At 37.6% G+C, this 24,250-nt stretch overlaps 2 protein-coding genes across 2 annotated transcripts; both read left to right on the top strand.

Moving 5' to 3' along the window:
* Positions 1–314: 314 nt before the first annotated feature.
* On the top strand, positions 315–6,106 carry LOC113652878 (class I histocompatibility antigen, F10 alpha chain-like). Its single transcript, XM_047807658.1, has 8 exons — positions 315–506; positions 3,665–3,931; positions 4,400–4,669; positions 4,875–5,153; positions 5,245–5,337; positions 5,509–5,538; positions 5,626–5,677; positions 5,788–6,106. Exons 1-8 carry the CDS (start codon positions 440–442, stop codon positions 5,927–5,929), a joined length of 1,200 nt encoding a protein of 399 aa, XP_047663614.1. The 5' UTR covers positions 315–439; the 3' UTR covers positions 5,930–6,106.
* An 11,501-nt stretch (positions 6,107–17,607) lies between these two features.
* LOC125140177 (class I histocompatibility antigen, Gogo-C*0202 alpha chain-like) lies at positions 17,608–19,817 on the top strand. The gene is given in 3 exon segments (XM_047808248.1): positions 17,608–17,662; positions 18,639–18,908; positions 19,108–19,817. Coding segments are annotated over 3 exon segments (627 nt in total). The 3' UTR covers positions 19,410–19,817.
* Positions 19,818–24,250: the final 4,433 nt, after the last annotated feature.

The raw sequence follows: 24,250 nt of genomic DNA on the forward strand, positions 1-24,250 counted from the left end.
ACACCACACAAAGAGAATGCGCGTCGTCCGCCGTGATAAAGCGGGGGCAAGGATGCACGCATCTCTTAAAGTGCTTAGACTGCAACATTTTGCCTAGTCTTTCCCTATTTTTTTCTTTCCCTGCACTTGACTGACAGACAGACAAACGACACACATACACAGAGCGCTTCCTGAGGACAAAGAAAGCTGGAGCAGCGTGACGTAGATGCCCTTATATGGACTTACTGGCGAGTAATTAACTCCGTCACGTGTCCTTTCCGAGCCATTAAATGGCGTGTGTGCACACAGAGCTTCAGACACAACTTCGTCAAAGAAGCATTCCCATAGCGTCAGCACTGACGCAGCGTCGAGTTCCCTCGAAAGGGAACATAAGCACTGAGAATGTAAAAGAAAAAGAGAAAAACAGCAAAATATTTTGTTTTTGGTTTGTTTTTTTGCAATGGTTCACTGCTCTTTAATCAGTGTTCTGCTCTGGAATTCATTTTCTCTTCATCTGTCTTATGGAGGTGAGTTCAGTAACGTTATGTAAGGCTGTTTTGAAAAGAATAAATCAAATATCTATTTTCAAGACATAGCTGTGGTTTTAGGTGGGGATGTAGACTGAGCTGTGTTTTAAAGAGAATGCATTAATGTTAACAATCTTGATAATGTAAGGCTGCTTTGAAAAGAGTAATAAAATATACAGCCAAGTGATTTTATTTTGCAGTATTATCACTTTTAAATCAAACCCTTACTTTTGCTGCTCAAATCGATCTGTAGACCCTAGACATGTTAACATGCACACTTTTTAATTACTATGTGTAACATATTAACTAACATATATGTAACTAATCTCTGAAAGGTAAAGGTATGTTTACAAAAGAAACATGGAAAAATGTATGTATGCTTGTGTGTGTATGTGTATGTATGTATGTGTATGTATGTGTATGTATGTATGTACAGTAAGTATGTATGTATGTATGTATGTTATGTATGTACAGGTGCATTCATAAACATAAAGGTTTGCTTACAAAAGAAACATTGAAAAAAGTATGTATGTGTGTATGTATGTGTATGTGTATGTATGTGTATGTGTATGTATGTGTATGTGTATGTATGTGTATGTGTATGTATGTATGTGTATGTATGTATGTATGTGTATGTATGTACTGAAAAAAGTATGTATGTATTTATGTATGTATGTACTGAAAAAAGTATGTATGTATGTATGTATGTATGTACAGGTGCATTCATAAACATAAAGGTATGTTTACAAAAGAAACATGGAAAAATGTATGTATGTATGTATGTATGTATGTTTGTGTGTATATGTGTATGTATGTATGTGTATGTATGTATGTACAGTAAGTATGTATGTATGTATGTACAGGTGCATTCATAAACATAAAGGTTTGCTTACAAAAGAAACATTGAAAAAAATATGTATGTATGTATGTTTGTGTGTGTATATGTGTATGTATGTGTATGTATGTATGTACAGTATGTATGTATGTATGTTATGTATGTACAGGTGCATTCATAAACATAAAGGTTTGCTTACAAAAGAAACATTGAAAAAAGTATGTATGTATGTATGTATGTATGTGTATGTATGTATGTATGTATGTATGTGTATGTATGTACTGAAAAAAGTATGTATGTATTTATGTATGTATGTATGTGTGTATATGTACAGTATGTATGTATGTATGTATGTATGTATATATATATACAGTACAGACCAAAAGTTTGGACACACCTTCTCATTCAAAGAGAACATTTAGTTCATAACAAAAAAGTGTGAAACAACTTAAAATATGTCATATTCTAGGTTCTGTAGCCACCTTTTGCTTTGATTACTGCTTTGCACACTCTTGGCATTCTTTTGATGAGCTTCAAGAGGTCGTCACCTGAAATGATCTTCCAACAGTCTTGAAGGAGTTCCCAGAGATGCTTAGCACTTGTTGGCCCTTTTGCCTTCACTCTGTGGTCCAGCTCACCCCAAACCATCTCGATTGGGTTCAGGTCCGGTGACTGTGGAGGCCAGGTCATCTGGCGCAGCACCCCATCACTCTCCTTCATGGTCAAATAGCCCTTACACAGCCTGGAGGTGTGTTTGGAGTCATTTTTTTCACACTTTTTTGTTATGTATATAATTCCACATGTGTTAATTCATAGTTTTGATGCCTTCAGTGTGAATCTACAATTTTCATAGTCATGAAAATAAAGAAAACTCTTTGAATGAGAAGGTGTGTCCAAACTTTTGGTCTGTACTGTATGTATGTATGTATGTATGTATGTATGTATGTATATACATACTGTACAATATTTCGGTCATTTGCTGTTTTTGCACAAAACCTATACATTATCGAAGTGACCTGCTGCTAAGAAACTGTGTTCATTATAGTACTACTGCATGCAATATGTCTGAACATACAGTATTTTATTATACAGTATTTACACTGGTTGGTTCTGTTTATTGTCTTTTGTGTATTGTCCTTTTTGTATTTTTTGTTTTGTCTTGTAACTTTTTGTCTGCACTGTCTTTTGTTCTGCACTTTCTTGTCTGTCTTGTTTGTCTTGTCCTGCACTGTTTGCACCAGGTTGCACAGTTGCACTTTATGTGGCTTGGACTACTTAGTCCTTAGCCCTGTCTTTATGTAGCACCATGATCCTGGAGAAACGTTGTCTCATTTCACTGTGTACTGCAACAGCTATATATGGTTGAAATGACAATAAAAGCTACTTGACTTGTATGTATGTATGTATGTATGTATGTTTGTATGCTTGTATGTATGTACGATATTTGTGTCTGATACAACATTTTGAATTCATTTGGCCAGTTTCTGTGAGGTTATTTTATTGAAGGCAGGGAGGAATCTAACTGGAATTGAAAAACCTTTGCCCAGGACTCTGTTCAAACCACTGGATTTCTTCCACACAGTAACATCTCAAACCATGTCTTTATGGACCTCATGGCAGAACTAAGTTGTAGTGTGACATGAAACTGAAACATAAGCAAGTGATTTTTACAGAAATGAAAGTAGAAAGTGGCAAAAAGTATGGCAAAAAGTATTTGCAAAACAAAGTTGTGGTTTTAGGTAGGTGGTGTAGACTGAGCTGCGTTTATAAAGAGAATGTTAACAATCTTGATAATGTAAGGCTGCTTTAAAAAGAGTATTTTTTAGAATAAAATTTAATATTTTTCTCAACAAGAGCAATTAATATTAATATACTCAGATATTGTAGCATGATTCATAACTCCTGAGAACATGTCCTTAAAGACAATGGTTCAAAGTCTACATGTTTCTCAACATGTTCCAGAAACATATTCAACCCATTAAAGAAAAAATCTAGAGGTATGCACATACTGAACATACTAAAGAAGAGGTGGACCCACTGTCAGGATGTTTAACACAGTGACTTACTACATGCTTATATGGTCTTTCAAATAATTTAAAGGTCTTTTTGACCAAAACAGACAAGCAGATGATGCCTGTATCCAAGGCAAATACCAAATACATGGCTGTGTTTACATGCATGTTACTTCAGTCAGATCTGACTCAAAGCTATAAAATCCTGACAATGATAAAACCATTATACCTGTATAAAATATATAATTGCAATATAGAATTATTTGTGCATAACCTAGAATTTAAATAATTCATTTTTTTCTCTGTTACAGTCGCACACACACTGCAGTACATTCACACTGCAGTCACACCAGGAATAAATTTACCAGAATACACTGATGTTGGTCTGGTTGATGGAGAGCCATTTGTGTACTATGACAGTAACATAAGGAAATACATCCCAAAAACTGAGTGGATAAAGAAGATCACTGATGATGATCCAGACTACTGGAGCAGTGGGACACAGAATCAGAATTATGCACAGAAGATCTACAAAGATGATGTGATTACACTAATGAGGCGCTTTAATCAGACTGAAGGTGAGACTGAAGCACTCAGATTTTAACTCTACTGTGTATTTACATCATCAACTCAGTATATTACAACAAAATCAATCTCTGTCACTGTTGTATGTAGACACTTAGACACTTTATGTAGACAGTTTCTCTGTTTATTTTCATTTTCAACCACAAACTAATTAAATGTCATTTCTCACTTTGTTATGCTTTTCCATTGTGTTCGAAATCTAACCTGCACACTCCTGCCCCCTTGTGGAGCATATTAAAAAAAGATTTTAAAAAATTAACCTAAAATTTACCACTATCTAAATTCTGGTTATGATACATAGATTTTTTTTTTTACTGTTAATCAGTGCTATTGGTGGATATAAAGAAATACATTTTGTTTTCTTTATTTGCCTGAGATAATGAAGTAAGAATGTGTTTCGTGTGTGTGTGTGTGTGTGTGTGTGTGTGTGTGTGTGTGTGTGTGTGTGTGTGTGTCTACAGGGGTTCACACACTACAGAGGATGTATGGATGTGAGCTCCATGATGGGACTGTTAGAGGTTATGAGCAGTTAGCTTATGATGGAGAAGATTTCATTAGTCTGGATCTAGAACATGTCACCTGGACTGCAGTTAAACCTCAGGCTCTTATCACCAAAAATAAACTGAATACTGCAGGAGCTGCTCCTTTTGAAAAATTATATCTGGAGAACATCTGTATTAAGTGGTTACAGAAGTATGTGACCTATGGCAGACAGACTCTGGAGAGGAAAGGTAAAGTCTGTGATGTTCACTGTTTCTGTAGCTCAACTGCTGCTCACACAAACACACACAGCCTCACTACAACACACACAGATAGTGTGCACACTAATGACACACTCCTTGACTTCAACACACACTGATATTTACACATTTACATGCCTCTTTTACACAAACTCATAATAATCATTAATATTGATGTCCCTGTGTGTCTCTACAGCTCGTCCTGAGGTATCCGTCTTCCACAAACACTCGTCTACAGATGTGGTGTGTCATGCTACAGGTTTCTACCCTGAAGAAGTAATGATCACCTGGCAGAGGGATGGAGAGGTCATGCATGAGAATGTGGAGCTCAGAGAGACGTTACCAAACCAGGATGGAAGCTTCCAGAAGAGAAGCATACTGAGAGTCTCACCTGAGGATCTGCAGAAACACAACTACACCTGTGTGGTTCAGCACAGCAGCCTGGACAAGGAGATAGTGAAGATCATCCTGAGAGGTAGAAGAAACTTTTTACTATATATCACTTTTATAGTGTGAAAGCTGGTGTATCAATACATTAAATAATAAAGACTCTGGTGATTTAACAGATGGATTATCTGCTGCACTGCGTATTGGTTTTCTTGCTGCAGTCTTGGTATTTGTTGCTTTTGTTGGATTTCTCATCTGGAAGATAAAATCTGGTAAGAGAAAGCATAAGTTGTGTTTTCAGATTACACATTTAGTAATATTTGGATTTCAGTCTAAACACTAATCTCATGTTATCTATAGTGAATTATAGCTCAGATCTTATTCAGATCAAATACAGCATGTACATTTTTATAATAATTGTTTGTCCATCATCTCTCTTTCAGACTTCAAACAAGTTCCACAAAACATGAGCCGTGAGTGAGCTTTTGATTAATCAACAATAAAATGTAATTGTTTATTTTTAATGTTTACTCCAAATATTCACTTTGCATCATTTACAGCCTCTGAAGAAAAAACACGACAAGAAATCTTACTATCTTCTGAACTGAGAGAGTAAGAGACTTTTACATTGTGATTATGTATTAAATATATTCTGGTTCTTTAGTAAAACTGAATCACAGTTCAGAAGTGATCATGTTTATTTTTGTGTATATTTTTTCCAGGAGTCCAGACAACATAGTGAACTCTACAGGGCTACCAGTAATGTGCTTTTTTAGGACATATACACCAATCTGCCCATGTTACTCTCTGTGTTTCTTCTCAGTTTATAAAACAAAGCTTCTGAAACTTTTACATTTATATTGAAAAGTGAAACTCACAAAAACACACAGATTATTAAAAATTATAACAATGGAAAACTGAAAGCTGCTAAATATGAATTCAATTTAAATCAAATCAAATCAAATTTTATTTGTCACATACACATACATTCAGGGTACAATATGCTTTATGCAACTGTCCGGTATAAGAATAAAGAATATAAAAAATATTGTATATATTAAATATATATTATTATATATAAAATAATAAGAGAATAAAATAATAAGAAAGTATAAACTATATAAAAAACTATATGAAAATGTATTTTTAAAAAAATTATGAAAATATATATTAATAATCAGAATGTCTAAACTGAATAAAAAAATAATCACCACAGTCTAATTTAAAATGCTTCCAAAAACCAAAATGCTTATTCCAAAAAAAACTGGAGTCTTGAGATTTTGGTTTGGAATTTAATTTTTGAGATTTCTAAATTGCCTATTAAGCTGTCAGATTTTTATAAACATATATTACATATATAAACAAATATATTAAAAAAATCTTAAGAGTATGAGTCTGGGTGAGTATGTGTAAACTGCAGTGTTGTAATGTAACGGAGTACAAATACTTCGTTACTGTACTCGTTACTGTTTGACCAAGATGGCGGTGCGAGCACATCGCGAGGCTCAAGATCTCTCCAGAATCTGCAATTTTGCGGTATTTCTGCTGCTTATATCGGGTCTGTTTGTTCAGAACAGCTGTGCCTATACACCGTACACCCGACATGAGCTTTTGGATATTGGTTTGCGACTTTCTGACAATTTTATTGACAATCTTCAAGTCCTTCCTGAGAGGGCATCAAAGAGGCCAAGCACTGCTACAAGCGGAAGATAGAGGAGCATTTTTCCAACTCTGACCCTCGACGCATGTGGCAAGGCATCCAGGTCATCAGTGATTACAAATCCCCCCACTCCACCCCCGCTGCCACTGAGGTCTTCTTCTTGAACGAGCTTAATGACTTTTATGTTCGCTTTGAGAGAGACAACAGAGAAACTGCCACCAAGCTCAAACCCTCGGCTGACCACTCTCCAATCACACTCTCCTCCACAGATGTATGCAACACACTGAGCTGGATCAGCGTACACAAAACCGCTGGACCAGACAACATCCCTGGACGTGTACTCAGGGCATGTGCTGTGAAGCTTACTGGGGTCTTCACGGACATCTTCAACCTGTCTCTTGCCCAAGCAGTTGTTCCTACTTGCTTTAAATGCACTTCCATTGTGCCAGTGCCAAAACACCCCAGCCCAACATGCCCGAATGACTACTGCCCTGAATTGCTTTGAGCGGCTGGTCCTGGCACACCTGAAGGACTCTCTGCCACCCACACTGGACTCTCACCAGTTTGCCTACCGCAGCAATAGGAGCACAGAAGATGCAGTTTCCATGGCACTGCACTCTGTTCTCACACACCTGGACAATAAGAATACCTATGCATGTATGCTGTTTGTTGAATTCAGCTAATCATTCAACACCATCATTCCATCCAAGTTAATATCCAAATTAGTAGTGGTAAACTTGGCCTTGTACTTGTTCATGTGTAATGACAATAAAGTTGAATCTAATCTAATCTAATTAAGTAGAAATTTCATGTATCTGTACTTTACTTCGCTATTTAAATTTGTCAACTTTTACTTTTACACCACTACATTTCCTAGATAAAATGAATACTTTTACTCCGCTATATTTCCCCTAAGCATCTTCGTTACTCATTACTACAAAATAAAATCAGAAGAAATTTGTGTGGGGGGCTTAGTGGTTAGCACGTTCGCCTCACACCTCCAGGGTTGGGGTTTTGATTCCTGCCTCCGCCTTGTGTGTGTGGAGTTTGCATGTTCTCCCCGTGCCTCGGGGGTTTCCTCCGGGTACTCCGGTTTCCTCCCCCGGTCCAAAGACATGCATGGTAGGTTGATTGGCATCTCTAAATTGTCCGTAGTGTGTGTGTGTGCCCTGTGATGGGTTGGCACTCCGTCCAAGGTGTATCCTGCCTTGATGCCAATAGGAGGTAATCGGGTGAATAGGATAGTGTGAGAAACAGTCTCAAATGCTGCACAGGACAAGAATTGTTAAAAAATTCCAACATCAGCAGCCATTAGGTGATCAGTATTGAAGAAACCAAGTAGCTGTCAAATCAATGTACTTGGTTAAATATTTGTATTTAACAGTACAGTTATTAAACTGTAAGAGCCAAACAATAAAATATACATTTATGTTTTCATTTAATTTGTGGGTGAAGTGCTGAAAGAAAAACAGAGACTGTACAATTGCTTTGAATTTGTGCTGTATGAACTTGAAATAGATGTAAGAGGGTTATGTTGAAGAATTTGTTTAAAGAGATGTATTTAAGCTGCAAGTAAAATGCTTTAGAACAGTGGTTCTTAACCTGGGTTCGATCGAACCCCAGGGGGTCGATGAGTCAGTCTTAGGGGTTCGGCGGAGGATAAGACACACCCGACTCATATGATTCGTGATCACATGCCCCCCTTTGGCCATCATTGGCTGTAGGTGATCACGCAACATCGCTTGGCCTATCTGTGCTGCAGGAAATTTGGTGCGCCCAGTAGTCGACTTGTGACTGTTGTGATGGTACGTCGTGTGATTTCTTTCTTAATATTTTAATCCCTTCATACTAACTATGTCGAGTAAAAAACGAAAGTGGTCGGACGAATATGTACAATATGGATTCACAAGTATAACGGAACATGATGGGAGTCAGCATCCTAACTGCAATATTTGCAATGCCAAGTTGAGCAATTCTAGTCTAGCACCGGCAAAACTAAGAGAACACTTCCTTAAGCTGAATGGAGATGGAAAATACAAGCAACTTGATAAAGGAAGATTTTTTATTTTGTAAGCCTCTTACAACAACAACTAAGGCAGAAACTTGTGGATGACTTCTTCAAAGACAACAATCTTTCGTGGGATATGGTTTCTGCAGTTCGTTCGGACGGAGCTCCAGTCATGCTGGGAAGAAAGTCTGGTTTTGGTGCGCTAGTGAAAGCTGATGCACCACACATCATACGCATTGTATTCTGCACAGGCATGCGTTGGCAACAAAAACCTTAACCCCAACACTGGCAGAAGTATTAAAAATTGCAGTGGAATGCGTGAACTATGTGCGAATTAGTGCTCTGAAGCACCGCATCTTCAGTGAGCTGTGTAAAGAAATGGGCTCTGAATTCCAGGTAGTTTTGTACCATTCTAACGTTCTGTGGTTATCCCGGGGACAGGTGCTGAATCGTGTTTTTGCCCTGCGTGTGGAATTAGCCCTGTTTTTGCAAGAGCACCAACATTTTCATGCAGATTGCTTCAAAAATTCTGAGTTCATTCTCATTTTAGCATACATGGCTGATATCTTCGCAGCTCTCAAGCATCTCAATCAGCAGATGCAGGGTGGTGGAGTCAACATCATCGAAGCGGAAGAAAACCTGAAGGCTTTTCAAAAAAAGCTACCGTTATGGAAACGACGAACAGAGAACGATAACTTCGCAAACTTTCCCCTGCTAGACGACTGTGTATGTAAGATCGAAGATGTATCTGGAATCTGAGACATTTCTTTACCTGTGGAACTGAAGCAAGCAATTGCCACGCACTTACAGTAGATGAGCTTGCAAAGTCTCTCGACGGATACTTCCCTACAAGAGAGTCTTATCCAGCATGGGTGAGACAGCCGTTCACGTTTAGTGTTGAGACAACAGATGTCAATGTTGAATACCTCGATGAAATCATTGAAATTCAGCAGAGCCAGGTCCAACAGCAACTCTTCAGAACATCAACGCTCTCAAGGTTTTGGTGTCAACACCAAAATGGTAACGTACCCTGTTATTGCTAAGAAAGCTCTGGACATATCTTTGTGAGCAATCATTTTCAAGGATGCTGGACATAAAAACGAAGAAAAGGAACAGACTTTGTTGCGAAAATGACATGAGAGTGGCACTTTCCAAGGTGAAGCCGTGCATTTCTGAACTGGTCTCTGAAAGGCAACAGCAGAAGTCACACTGATTTGCAGTAAATATTCATTATTATGTTTTTGTTTTTGTTTGAAAATCATGTTTTAATGGTTTTGTTCTTTGAACACAGTGATGTTGATGCACGGTTCATTTTGTGCACCAGTAAAATATATACTTATGTTTTGAATTTAAAAAAATCATATTTTATTTTTCCAATTAAGAAAAGTTCGGTGAATGCGCATATGAAACTGGTGGGTTTCAGTACCTCAAACAAGGTGAAGAACCACTGCTTTTGAATATCAGTGAATCTTTGTGAAATAAAGTCTGGTCAAAGCAAGAGAAGGAAACTAGGCCATTTTAGAATGTCTCATGACTTTACTGATCTTTACAGACCTGTTACATATAACATCATATAAGTTCTAGGAAAAAACATAGTCTTTTTGGTCATACATTTTGAGCCTTTTTTTCTGATGGGCTCTTTTTACACATCAGGGTTTTTGTTGCCAGACAAAGTCTTACAGAAAAACTATGAACTGCTAGCGTCTAGTTAACTAAAATCTAGCTTTAAGAACATCCTGTCTGAGCAAGCACACACTATGTATGTTAACTCTGCTTCTAATTAAGCACAATTACGTACGTATGATGCTGAAATGATGATAATGCCAGTTGCTTTTTGTTAAATACAAAGCAGCAAAGTTCATTGGAAATAATTTTACTTTTCATAAGTTATGTGCTTTCTGTTTTTGTTACAAGCATTCCTTTAATGTTTCTGCTTAAAAAGAAATGACACATATCTATTTACAGTCTTATCCTCCTTTTGTCACGTCAACTATGTTTTTGAACAAGCCCTTTCCGAGAAGTCAGAAAGAATGTTCTTTTCTAGTAAACGTTTCTGACATTTCTAGTAAAACCAGTTCCACTGTATCACTGTAAACACGCCTAAGTGCTACAAGCTAGAAAGAACAGAAACAGAAACAAGTCTTGCTGTGTGCATACTTTTTACCCTGTGAGATAATGGGACCAGTTGAGCAGTGTTAGTAGATTGTATTGAGCATAGTGAATGTCACAAGCAGCATAGTGGTTAAGCCATTGGACAACTAATGGTAATGTCATGAGTTCAAATCCATGTCCACCAAGTGTCCACTGCTGGGTCCTTCAGCAAGGTTAACCAAGCCCTTAACCAAGTCAAGTCACTTTTATGGTCACATCGCCACAGCACATGTGCCTTGGTGAGTGAAATTATTGGGAGCGTGCTCCAGAAATTGCAGAAACAATTTACATACAGGTGAAAATGTGCAAATGTGAATATGTGTAATATGCTCATACAGAGTCAGTACACACAGTGTACTATTAGACATACTTACAATAGCACTACACATTATATGCAATATGTACTTTTATATATTTCTATTTATATATAATATGTTAAGGTGCAACAGATTGAACGGATGCAGAAATGTCATGGATGTGCATCGGATGGTATCCAGTGTTAACAGATAGATTATTGTATTAAATGCAGTGTGTATGTATAGTCCAGTTTGTATAAATGCAGTGTGTACTGTATGTATAGTCCAGTTTGTATAAATGCAGTGTGTATGTATATTCCAGTGTTGAACTGCTGAAGTTAAAGTGCACTGTGTATCATACCATATTGTGGAAGTATGCTGTAGGGTGTATTAGTTATGGCTGTTAATGAGTCTGATGGCCTGAGGGTAAAAGCTATCCCTCAGTCGGCTAGTGCGGGATCGTATGCTGCGGAGACGTCTTCCTGAGGGAAGCAGAAAGAGCAGTCTGTGGGACGGGTGGCTGGAGTCACTGATGATCCTCCGGGCTTTCCTTATACACCGCCTGGTGTAGACCTCCAACAATGTGGCTGGCAGTTTGCATGACCCTTTGCTGAGTTTACGGTTGCCAGCGGTGCTGTTTCCAAACCAGGCAGTGGTGCATCAAGATGCTCTCTATAGTGCACGTGTAGAATGTTCTGAGGATTCTGGGGCTCATTCCAAACTTCCTCAGCCGTCAGCCTGCTTTCTTCAGCACTGTGTTAGTGTGTACATGCTCCTCAATTGCTAGTTGTGTAAAATGTAATAAAAGTGTAAGTAGTTCTGGATAAGTGTAGCTGCCAAATGCTGTAAATGTTCTGTTCATTTAGGAACAGTAATGTGTTAGAAAATGCGCATTAATAAGTGTTAGTCAGCTACTGTAGTTGCTACACAAATACATCAAAAATAAATATCTATTATGTTGAAAAGTACATACCTGCTTATTTTCTATTAAACACAAACAATTATCTATGTAATGCTTAAACCATTACAATTGTGTGTTGGTGACTGTGAATTGCTGTGTAATGAATAGGGGACATGAATGGGAACATGATAAAAAAAAAAAAAACAAATACTGGTATATGAGGTAATGAAATAGAGCTAACACATCTGTGCAACCTTTGATGTAGTAACACAAAACCTAGGACAAAAATAAAATGTTAATTTGTGGCCAGTGAAATTAAATACATTGATTATTCATGTATCATGGAATTCATAGATCAGGGAATATTTAATGCTGAAACAAAGATGAAGCAAAAAATATACAGCCAAGCAAGAAATGACAGAAAATTAATATGGGTAATTTAGACCCATGTTGTGCATTAGAAGGAATCTGAATCAAACATCCAGAGCTTGTGCATCAAAGATTTTAAAATTAGGACCTTTCTGTCAGGGTGTTTACCACAATGACCTACCACATGGCCACATTCAAATCATCAAAAGGTATTGCGTATATGCAAATATTGTCTTTGTAAAGATTTGCAAGGGTTTGGCAGGGAAATTCCTGCTGTTGGCACTATATACAGTATAGCAAGTAAACAGAAAAAGGCAGAAATAATATAGAAAAATAAAACAGATCCAGGTGAAAATCTTGGAGAGCAGCAATTTGTTAATAAAACTTTAATTTGATTTTTGTTTTCTATTTTTTTCTTGATTCATGTGTAATAAATAGCCATGTTTTCTGGATGGGAACATGATTAAAAAAAAACAAATACTGATATATGGGGTAATGAAATAAAGCTACTCACATACATATGACATTCAAGATTGATTCTACACACTTTACCCTGTACACTGCACACTGTACAAATGACCGGTTACACTGTACAAATGACTCTTTTAAACTTCAGCAACTGATATGATTACAAAATATGTTTACAAAATAAAACATCTGAAACATATGAAGATATATGATGCAATACAATCTCCTCACATACACCTATAAACCTCACAGCAGAACTAAGCAGGTAGGTTTTTTTTTTTTTACAAAAATTAAATTAGAACTGATTATGCAAATAAAAAATGCAAGGCAAATTAAATAAAATCAAAGGAAAATCAAAATGAAAAAAAAAAGAGAACATCATCTAGATGTTAAGTCGTGACAACTGGACTTCTATCTAGTTAGATTGTTTCAGAAACATTTCAATACTCACACCACCAAAAGTGGTGTGTATGAGACACAGTGATGTAGGTGGATGTGTTTGCATGCAGTGGGATTAAAATGTCATCCTTTTTTTGTGTTCATTTAGTCACTTGGTTTTAGAATTGTGTTTTGTTTAGGTGTAAATGGTCTTTGTATTCTTAAAGAGCTTTTTCTCTTTCTTCTGGATTGCTGCATGTGTAAATACCATCAGTTTTTGTTTTGTTTTTTTTGCTTAAGAAAGGATTTCTGGGGTCTTACTGGATCGAGCATCCCCCCTACTCAGGTGTAACATAGGTTTGGTGTCTTGTCTTGTGTTCTGTATTTAATGTTGTTCATCCATATCACTTTTACTCCTGTTTTATTCTTTTATTCTTTTTAACATATTTTAAACTGTTTTTATTAAAATCACATTTAATTTCTTTAATTGTTCTTTGTTTTTATTATGATTTTATCATGTTTCTTATTTTTTCATATATTTTTTCTCCCTTATAAATTGTTTTCTAATTTCTATGTAAAGCACTTTGAATGACCTCTGTGTATGAAATGTGCTATACAAATAAACTTGCCTTGCCTTGCCATTTTGTAACCTGATGCTTGTGTTTTGCCTCCCTTGCCCTCATGTTCTCCTGCCTTGTGTTTGTGTCATGTTCTAATTAGGTACAATTACGTACGTATGATGCTGAAATGATGATAATGCCAGTTGCTTTTTGTTAAATACAAAGCAGCAAAGTTCATTGGAAATAATTTTACTTTTCATAAGTTATGTGCTTTCTGTTTTTGTTACAAGCATTCCTTTAATGTTTCTGCTTAAAAAGAAATGACACATATCTATTTACAGTCTTATCCTCCTTTTGTCACGTCAACTATGTTTTTGAACAAGCCCTTTCCGAGAAGTCAGAAAGAATGTTCTTTTCTAGTAAACGTTTCTGACATTTCTAGTAAAACCAGTTCCACTGTATCACTGTAAACACGCCTAAGTGCTACAAGCTAGAAAGAACAGAAACAGAAACAAGTCTTGCTGTGTGCATACTTTTTACCCTGTGAGATAATGGGACCAGTTGAGCAGTGTTAGTAGATTGTATTGAGCATAGTGAATGTCACAAGCAGCATAGTGGTTAAGCCATTGGACAACTAATGGTAATGTCATGAGTTCAAATCCATGTCCACCAAGTGTCCACTGCTGGGTCCTTCAGCAAGGTTAACCAAGCCCTTAACCAAGTCAAGTCACTTTTATGGTCACATCGCCACAGCACATGTGCCTTGGTGAGTGAAATTATTGGGAGCGTGCTCCAGAAATTGCAGAAACAATTTACATACAGGTGAAAATGTGCAAATGTGAATATGTGTAATATGCTCATACAGAGTCAGTACACACAGTGTACTATTAGACATACTTACAATAGCACTACACATTATATGCAATATGTACTTTTATATATTTCTATTTATATATAATATGTTAAGGTGCAACAGATTGAACGGATGCAGAAATGTCATGGATGTGCATCGGATGGTATCCAGTGTTAACAGATAGATTATTGTATTAAATGCAGTGTGTATGTATAGTCCAGTTTGTATAAATGCAGTGTGTACTGTATGTATAGTCCAGTTTGTATAAATGCAGTGTGTATGTATATTCCAGTGTTGAACTGCTGAAGTTAAAGTGCACTGTGTATCATACCATATTGTGGAAGTATGCTGTAGGGTGTATTAGTTATGGCTGTTAATGAGTCTGATGGCCTGAGGGTAAAAGCTATCCCTCAGTCGGCTAGTGCGGGATCGTATGCTGCGGAGACGTCTTCCTGAGGGAAGCAGAAAGAGCAGTCTGTGGGACGGGTGGCTGGAGTCACTGATGATCCTCCGGGCTTTCCTTATACACCGCCTGGTGTAGACCTCCAACAATGTGGCTGGCAGTTTGCATGACCCTTTGCTGAGTTTACGGTTGCCAGCGGTGCTGTTTCCAAACCAGGCAGTGGTGCATCAAGATGCTCTCTATAGTGCACGTGTAGAATGTTCTGAGGATTCTGGGGCTCATTCCAAACTTCCTCAGCCGTAAGCCTGCTTTCTTCAGCACTGTGTTAGTGTGTACATGCTCCTCAATTGCTAGTTGTGTAAAATGTAATAAAAGTGTAAGTAGTTCTGGATAAGTGTAGCTGCCAAATGCTGTAAATGTTCTGTTCATTTAGGAACAGTAATGTGTTAGAAAATGCGCATTAATAAGTGTTAGTCAGCTACTGTAGTTGCTACACAAATACATCAAAAATAAATATCTATTATGTTGAAAAGTACATACCTGCTTATTTTCTATTAAACACAAACAATTATCTATGTAATGCTTAAACCATTACAATTGTGTGTTGGTGACTGTGAATTGCTGTGTAATGAATAGGGGACATGAATGGGAACATGATAAAAAAAAAAAAACAAATACTGGTATATGAGGTAATGAAATAGAGCTAACACATCTGTGCAACCTTTGATGTAGTAACACAAAACCTAGGACAAAAATAAAATGTTAATTTGTGGCCAGTGAAATTAAATACATTGATTATTCATGTATCATGGAATTCATAGATCAGGGAATATTTAATGCTGAAACAAAGATGAAGCAAAAAATATACAGCCAAGCAAGAAATGACAGAAAATTAATATGGGTAATTTAGACCCATGTTGTGCATTAGAAGGAATCTGAATCAAACATCCAGAGCTTGTGCATCAAAGATTTTAAAATTAGGACCTTTCTGTCAGGGTGTTTACCACAATGACCTACCACATGGCCACATTCAAATCATCAAAAGGTATTGCGTATATGCAAATATTGTCTTTGTAAAGATTTGCAAGGGTTTGGCAGGGAAATTCCTGCTGTTGGCACTATATACAGTATAGCAAGTAAACAGAAAAAGGCAGAAATAATATAGAAAAATAAAACAGATCCAGGTGAAAATCTTGGAGAGCAGCAATTTGTTAATAAAACTTTAATTTGATTTTTGTTTTCTATTTTTTTCTTGATTCATGTGTAATAAATAGCCATGTTTTCTGGATGGGAACATGATTAAAAAAAAACAAATACTGATATATGGGGTAATGAAATAAAGCTACTCACATACATATGACATTCAAGATTGATTCTACACACTTTACCCTGTACACTGCACACTGTACAAATGACCGGTTACACTGTACAAATGACTCTTTTAAACTTCAGCAACTGATATGATTACAAAATATGTTTACAAAATAAAACATCTGAAACATATGAAGATATATGATGCAATACAATCTCCTCACATACACCTATAAACCTCACAGCAGAACTAAGCAGGTAGGTTTTTTTTTTTTACAAAAATTAAATTAGAACTGATTATGCAAATAAAAAATGCAAGGCAAATTAAATAAAATCAAAGGAAAATCAAAATGAAAAAAAAAAGAGAACATCATCTAGATGTTAAGTCGTGACAACTGGACTTCTATCTAGTTAGATTGTTTCAGAAACATTTCAATACTCACACCACCAAAAGTGGTGTGTATGAGACACAGTGATGTAGGTGGATGTGTTTGCATGCAGTGGGATTAAAATGTCATCCTTTTTTTGTGTTCATTTAGTCACTTGGTTTTAGAATTGTGTTTTGTTTAGGTGTAAATGGTCTTTGTATTCTTAAAGAGCTTCTTCTCTTTCTTCTGGATTGCTGCATGTGTAAATACCATCAGTTTCTTTTTTGTTTTTTTTGTTTTTTGCTTAAGAAAGGATTTCTGGTGTCTTACTGGATCGAGCATCCCCCCTACTCAGGTGTAACATAGGTTTGGTGTCTTGTCTTGTATATATGTATTAAATATAAATTTCCATTTATATGATATTTGTGTTTTTGTAATTGAATTTTTGCCATGAAAATAGTTTTGATTGCTGAGACTTAAGATGGCATAGACAACCACCACTTTAGTTTAATTTCACTGGTTGTCTTTACCTTTCAGAAGTTGAGACCACACCCTGTCACAAAGGTTCATACTCTGCAACTGCAGAGCAAAAGAGCAAAAGTCTAAGGAAGAAACTGTGTAAGGACATGTTGTTGCAGGGATACTAAATAAACCAATTTAAATGTTTAAATGAACATGTATAGTCACACCATTGTAGCAGTGTTGCATGCAGTAGGCTATAAGGTAAGTACCGATTGTTCATTCGAAGTTTACTCAAGTTTAAGAATGTAAGTAATAACTTAGATAATGTTCTCTACACCATTCACATGGGTTGCCATGGCTATGAAAATCCTTTCCAGTGTAACATCTGTGGGCACAGGTGCAGAAACAGGTACGATGTCAAGATTGCTTGTAGCCTGACATCACTGACTTGCCCGATCGGACTTTCCCACATTATTCACAAATATCTAGGATTGCAGTGCGGATGAGGCATTATTGATTAGGACTTTGAGATAAAAAGACCTACTAGCACTATACATTATATTTTTAAAAAGTGGATGATCTTAATATCAAAACTTTAAATTTTCTCTGGATTCAATGATAAATACATGTCTGACGGTTGGAACAAACCAAAAAAAAAAAACTAGAAAATCGTATTCATGACGATTTATGGTGATTTTATTTACTGTTAGACCATTGCCTACATTGACGCTGATGCAATAAAGAGGAGGGGGTCCCCTGTTCCAAGATGGCGTCTCTATTGACGCATTTGTTCCAATGAACTGCCGTAGCCAAGGCGACATCTAGGTGTAGATATCAATGCTCACAACCCGGAGTGAACCTCGACATGGAATCAGTTCAGGCTCCCTCTGGTGGCCTTTTGTCGGAATGACATCACAGATTCAATAGCGTGTAATTGACCAAACCCTAGATCAGGGCTATTCAATTAGTTTTCATGGGGCCCAGATCATGAAAATCATCCAAATGAAGAGAAATATGGCTTGCAATATGAGTGATGACACAACGACAATATAGGAGCTCATATGTTGTATATTTACTCATTTTTCCTATATTTAAACATGTTCATGTTGTATTTCCAACCTGCATAATAACATTAATGCACTGTAAGAAGCCGAACTAGGTTTTTTCTACATTCAGATGGGTATGGCTCTGATTTACATGTTTGAATGTAAAGAAATCCTACTTTAGTGAGATTCTGGGTGTGATATCTAGAAATTTTCAGTTGCAATTGTTTAGTAAAAACAAATATGTTTACTTGTCTTTATTTGGCTGAAATAAGGAAGTAAGAATGTGTAAATGGAGACTGAACCATGTGTGTGTGTGTTTGTGTGTGCGTATCTCTACAGGGGCTCACATGCTACAGAGGATGTATGGATGTGAGCTCCATGATGGGACTGTTAGAGGTTATGAGCAGTTAGCTTATGATGAAGAAGATTTCATCAGTCTGGATCTGGAACATGTCACCTGGACTGCAGCCAAACCTCAGGCTCTTAACACCAAAAATAAACTGAATACTGAAGGAGCTGCTATTTTTGAAAAATTCTATCTGGAGAACATCTGTATTGAGTGATTACAGAAGTCTGTGATCTATGGCAGAGAGACTCTGGAGAGGAAAGGTAAAGTCTGTGATGTGCTCTGTTACAGTAGCTGCAACTATTGCTCACACAAACACACACAACTTCACTACAACACACAGATAATGTGCACACTAATGACACACTCCGTTACTACAATACACACTGATATTTACACATTAACATCCTCCTTTACACTAACTCATAGTATTAACATCAATGTCCCTGTGTGTCTCTAAAGCTCGTCCTGAGGTACCCGTCTTCCACAAACACTTGTCTGCAGATGTGGTGTGTCACGCTACAGGTTTCTACCCTAAAGAAGTAATGATCACCTGGCAGAGGGATGGAGAGGTCATGCATGAGAATGTGGAGCTCAGAGAGACGTTACCAAACCAGGATGGAAGCTTCCAGAAGAGAAGCATACTGAGAGTCTCACCTGAGGATCTGCAGAAACACAACTACACCTGTGTGGTTCAGCACAGCAGCCTGGACAAGGAGATAGTGAAGATTTTCCTGAGAGGTAGAAGAAACATTTTTATGTAGCGCCCTCTACCCTTAAACTTTAATTGGATGGAGGACCGGGTTCTCACTTTGTCTCTTGATGGAATATCACTTTCCTTCCTCTGCACTGTTATCTACTTATGAGCTTAGTTAGACGGTGTGCACACTAACTGCAGCAAGTTATCAAAGATTAAATCAATTCACAAGATAAGTAAACTTGAAATTGAAATAGTAAGTAATTGTTTTTAGTATATCAAACATAAATAGTATCAAACCCCGAATAAACACCGTGCCTGTAACGTTGCTGGGGAGCGTGGTGGCCTTTAAAACTACAAATGGCCTCTTCGCTCTGACGAGCTAAAAGAAAATAATAAATAGATCACCTGAAAGCCTTCCAAGTTGGTTAAAACGCGAACTTCCCTCAGATGCAGCGGTAGATATTCCAGTAGTCTCACGGCCTCCTCTCCCGAGCAGCAGACGGGATGGGTAGAAAAAGAGATGCAGTAGAGAGGAATTAGCATAGCTGCTGTTCATAATATTAGCAAGCACTAGATGGTACAATAGTCCAGACTAGAGGTCATAAATGCATGAACTAGTTTCTCAGCATTACATAAAGATATGATGTTTCATAGCTTGGAAATATTTCTAGGATGGAAGAAGGCTGTTTTGTAACATGTGTGGTATGATTCTCAAAAGACAAGTTGCTGTCTAATTTAACACCCAGGTCTTACAGTACATCCCTCTAAATGGAAGTGTGAGAGCTTCTGTGAATTGTGTTTTGGACCAATAAGTAGTATTTCTGTCTAATCAGAGTTTAACAACAGAAAATTACAGGTCACCCATTCTTTTATTCCTTTAACACAATCAGTTATTTTAGACAGTTTAGCTATTTCATCTGGTTTTGATGAGATATATAACTGGGTATCATCAGCATAACAATGGAAACTAGACCCTTGTCTTATATTGATGTTCCCTAAGACAAGCATGTATATTGAGAAAAGCAGAGGTCCTAAAATTGATCCTTAAAGAGCCCAATAATAAACTGGCAATACACTGGAGGATTCACCATTTAAATCCACAAAATGGTATTGATCAGACAGGTAGGATCTGAACCAACTTAAAGCCTGTCCATAAATACCTGTGTAATTTTGTAAGCAATCTAGAAGAACGTTGTGATCTATAGTGTCAAATGCAGAACTAAGGTCAAGTAGAACTAGTGACATGCAGTCTTGGTTCAAAGCTAAGAACAAACTCTTAAAAGATAATGTTCTCCTGTAAGAAGGAGAATTAGGATCTAAATTATGTTTCTTAACAAGGGGGCTAATAACTGTCAACTTGAAGGATTTAGGGACGTGACCTTAAGATTTTTGTTAATCTAGCCACTGTGTTAAATAAAAACCTTGAATTGTTTTGGTTATGAGTTTGCTAAGGTGCTCAACCCTAGCAGCCTCTAGTGCCTGTCTATAGCCAGACATACTGTCCTTATACGCAATTCTAAAAACCTCTAATTTATTTTTTCTTCATTTTTGCTCGAGGTTACAGGTTGCTCTTTTGAGTTTGTGAATATGACTATACTATGGTGCAAGTGTTTTGACTCTAACCTTCTTTAGCCAGATGGGGGCAACAGTGTCTAATGTGTTAGTGAAGATAGTGCCTATGCTTTTAGTCATTGCATCTAGATCGTTTGTGTTTAAGGGTATAGAAAGAAGTTGAGACAGATCAGGCAGGTTGTTTAACAGCAGTTCAGTTTTGCTAGGATTGAGCATTAACGGATGACTGCTCATCAGTTAAAACTCAATCCTAGCAAAAATGAACTGCTGATCATCCCAGGTGATTCATCCCCAGGTCAGGACCTTGCTATAACCCTGCAAAACGATCTGATCTCCCCTTCAGCCACAGCTCACAACCTTGGGGAAACCATGGACAATCATTTGGGGAAACCATTTTGTCCACACAGGCTGCTCAGGTACTTGTTCAGTCTCTTATCATTTCCACACTGGATTACTGCAACACACTGCTGGCAGGTCTACCTATGAAAGCAATTCATCCTCTGCAAATGATCCAAAATGCAGCTGCAGGGCTTGTTTTCAACACTTGTTTTACACATTTGTAAATATTTCACACTTTTGAAATGCCTTTGCCAAGCAGAGGGCAAAATATGATCTACCGAAACACACACACACACACACACACACACACACACACACACACACACACACACACACACACACACACACACAGATGTTGTGTTTTCATATTCAAATCATATTTGTTTTCTCTCTTTTATTCATGAATTTAGTTGCTTCAGTCAGCTTTGACCTGGGGATGTTTGACATACACCAGCCAGTGGTTATCCAAAATAATATTTAATAATTTCTGCTTATTTTACTTAAAATCATGGCATAATGTCATGAGGTTTACTGTTATAAATTAAATATAATAAAAACCATATGAGGTGTAAAGGAAGTTTTATTCACAATAAATTATGCCAAGATTTCGAGTGGTGTGTGTGTGTGTGTGTGTGTGTGTGTGTGTGTGTGTGTGTGTGTGTGTGTGTGTGTGTGTGTGTGTGTGTGTGTGTGTAGCCCGTTTTTCGGTGATCAGATGGCATTTGGTAGGCAAAATACACATAACAAGTGTAAAATGTTCACAAATGTAAGCACAGAATGGTGATCATTGTAGAATTTTTAATTTATAAGCATTCAAGTCAATTTGACTTGGAAAAAACAGGTTTTATTATTTACTGACATTATAAATGGTCAAAATGGTTTCAAAACAATCTCCTGACACATGACCATAGATGAACAGCTGTTCCCTACCATGGTTTGTTGTCCATTCACACAGTATTTCACAACCAAGCCAGACAAATTTGGGATCAAGTTCTGGATGGCCACGGATTTGGAGACCAAATATGTCTGCAATGCATCTCCTTACTTGGGAAAGTACCCCAGTCGCCCAGGGTCCAGCTTGCGCAGTGAAGCACAAGCGATTTGCTACTGCACTGGGCATTCCAACGTCCTCCTCTACCCACACAGTGCCATCTTTTGTCATCTGGCCCAGACAGGGCTTCCCAGTACCACGGTGCATCTTCTGTGGAGGCATGTTGGGTTCTTGTTCCGTCTCAAAATTCACTTTTGGTGTTATAATTGATGGCCAATGAAAATGAAATTACATCATTTTATTCTGTATGTGTAACAACATGTCAAAAGCCATGGACCTAGGGTTAGGGTTAGGGTTCAAACATAACTTAACTGTGGTTTATCACACCTGAGATCAATTTCTCTAGCCACCAAGGCCTGATTACTGCCACACATGTTTGCAATCAAGAAATCGCTTAATTTAGTAATACCATACTGACTCAAGAAAGTGTCCCTTACTTAAATAGGTGGAGTAAGTGGCAGACCCTCTGTGCAACTACTGTAATAATATTCTTCCCATTTCAATAATATTAAATATACAAGTACTGTATATACAGGGCTGTCAAGTGTCTCTCAGTGGTCAAGATGGGTAGAGGATCACCAATTCCCCCAATGCTGTGGCGAAAAATAGTGGAGCAATATCAGAAAGGAATTTCTCAGAGAAAAATTGCAGAGTTTGAAGTTATCATCATCTACAGTGCATAATATCATCAAAAAAAGAATCCGTATCTAAACATAATCCAGAAACGCAGGTGTTTTCTCTGTGCCAAGGCTCATTTAAAATGGACTGTGGCAAAGTGGAAAACTGTTCTGTCGTCAGACGAATCTGTGACAATAGGAACAATTGTTGTATGTTCTGTTGTAGAGGGGTCCAGAGAAGCGGGTGCACACCTGGGGTAACCTCATGTAAAGAATGTGTAGGGCTCACAAGTTTATTAAAAGAAGACTCAAGTTAGTCTGATATGTCTGTCTTTATTTTATACAAAAAAGACACATACAATATGGTGGCAACGTGGGCACTTTTAGATTGTTAGTTTACAAGTTTAGAGCGGAGAGCTGCACGTGAATTAGAGCGGAGAGCTGCACGTGAACAGAGCTGCTCGATGGATGGATTAAAGCCACCATCACCGTTATGCATGAATGCCGACAATCTATCCAAGACCTGGAAATTCTGGAGGGACCAGTTTAAGCTCTACCTGGAGCTGACAATGTCGGATGCGGAGGAAAAGACGAAGGTCAAATTGTTTTACTATACCTCATCGGCGAGAGCAGTCGGGAACTGCTGGAAACTCTGATGAGTGATGTGGCTGCGGATGCACGAACGGTGAAAAACATTATTGAAAAGTTTGATGAACATTGCAATCCCAGTATAAACGAGACAGTAGAACGCTATCGATTCTTCTCGAAAGGACAGGGAGCTGAACAGTCGATCGATAATTACGTCACGGAGTTATGAATGCGCGCTCAAACATGCAATTTTGGAGACATCAAAGACTCACTCATACGTGACAGAATAGTGTGCGGAATTAACAACGAAGGACTGAGAGAGAAACTTCTTCGTGAGAAAGATTTAACACTACAGACGTGCATACGTATATGCAGAGCAGCAGAGCTATCGCGGCAGAACAGCAAAGCCATTGCTGCAGGTGCAGCGGTAGAAGAGGTGCATGCCGTCAGACAAGGAGCACATCAAGATCGACATCAACCCGGCGTTATGATCGGGTGCAGATTCTGTGGTAAAGAGCATGAAATTAACAAACAGAAATGCCCAGCATTTGGTAAGAAATGTAAAAAGTGTGGAAAGGCAAATCACTTTGCAGTTAAATGTAGAGCCCAACTGAGACATGGAAACCATAAATCAGTAAATAAAGTGACTGAACAGGACAGTGGTGAGTATGAGGACATTCTCAATGTTGGTGTAGCAAACCCAGAGACTGTAAACAAAAACAAGAAAGACAAGGAAAA

Source organism: Tachysurus fulvidraco, chromosome 24, assembly GCF_022655615.1.
Source record: "Tachysurus fulvidraco isolate hzauxx_2018 chromosome 24, HZAU_PFXX_2.0, whole genome shotgun sequence".
Classification (NCBI taxonomy): domain Eukaryota; kingdom Metazoa; phylum Chordata; class Actinopteri; order Siluriformes; family Bagridae; genus Tachysurus; species Tachysurus fulvidraco.

What these genes read in the sequence shown, in the direction of transcription:
- LOC113652878 (XM_047807658.1), top strand. Translation starts at nt 440, where the DNA reads ATGGTTCACTGCTCTTTAATCAGTGTTCTGCTCTGGAATTCATTTTCT. An exon ending in ACAGACTCTGGAGAGGAAAG is followed by an intron (nt 4,670 to 4,874) that starts GTAAAGTCTGTG and finishes GTGTCTCTACAG; the next exon opens with CTCGTCCTGAGGTATCCGTC. An exon ending in CATCTGGAAGATAAAATCTG is followed by an intron (nt 5,338 to 5,508) that starts GTAAGAGAAAGC and finishes TCTCTCTTTCAG; the next exon opens with ACTTCAAACAAGTTCCACAA.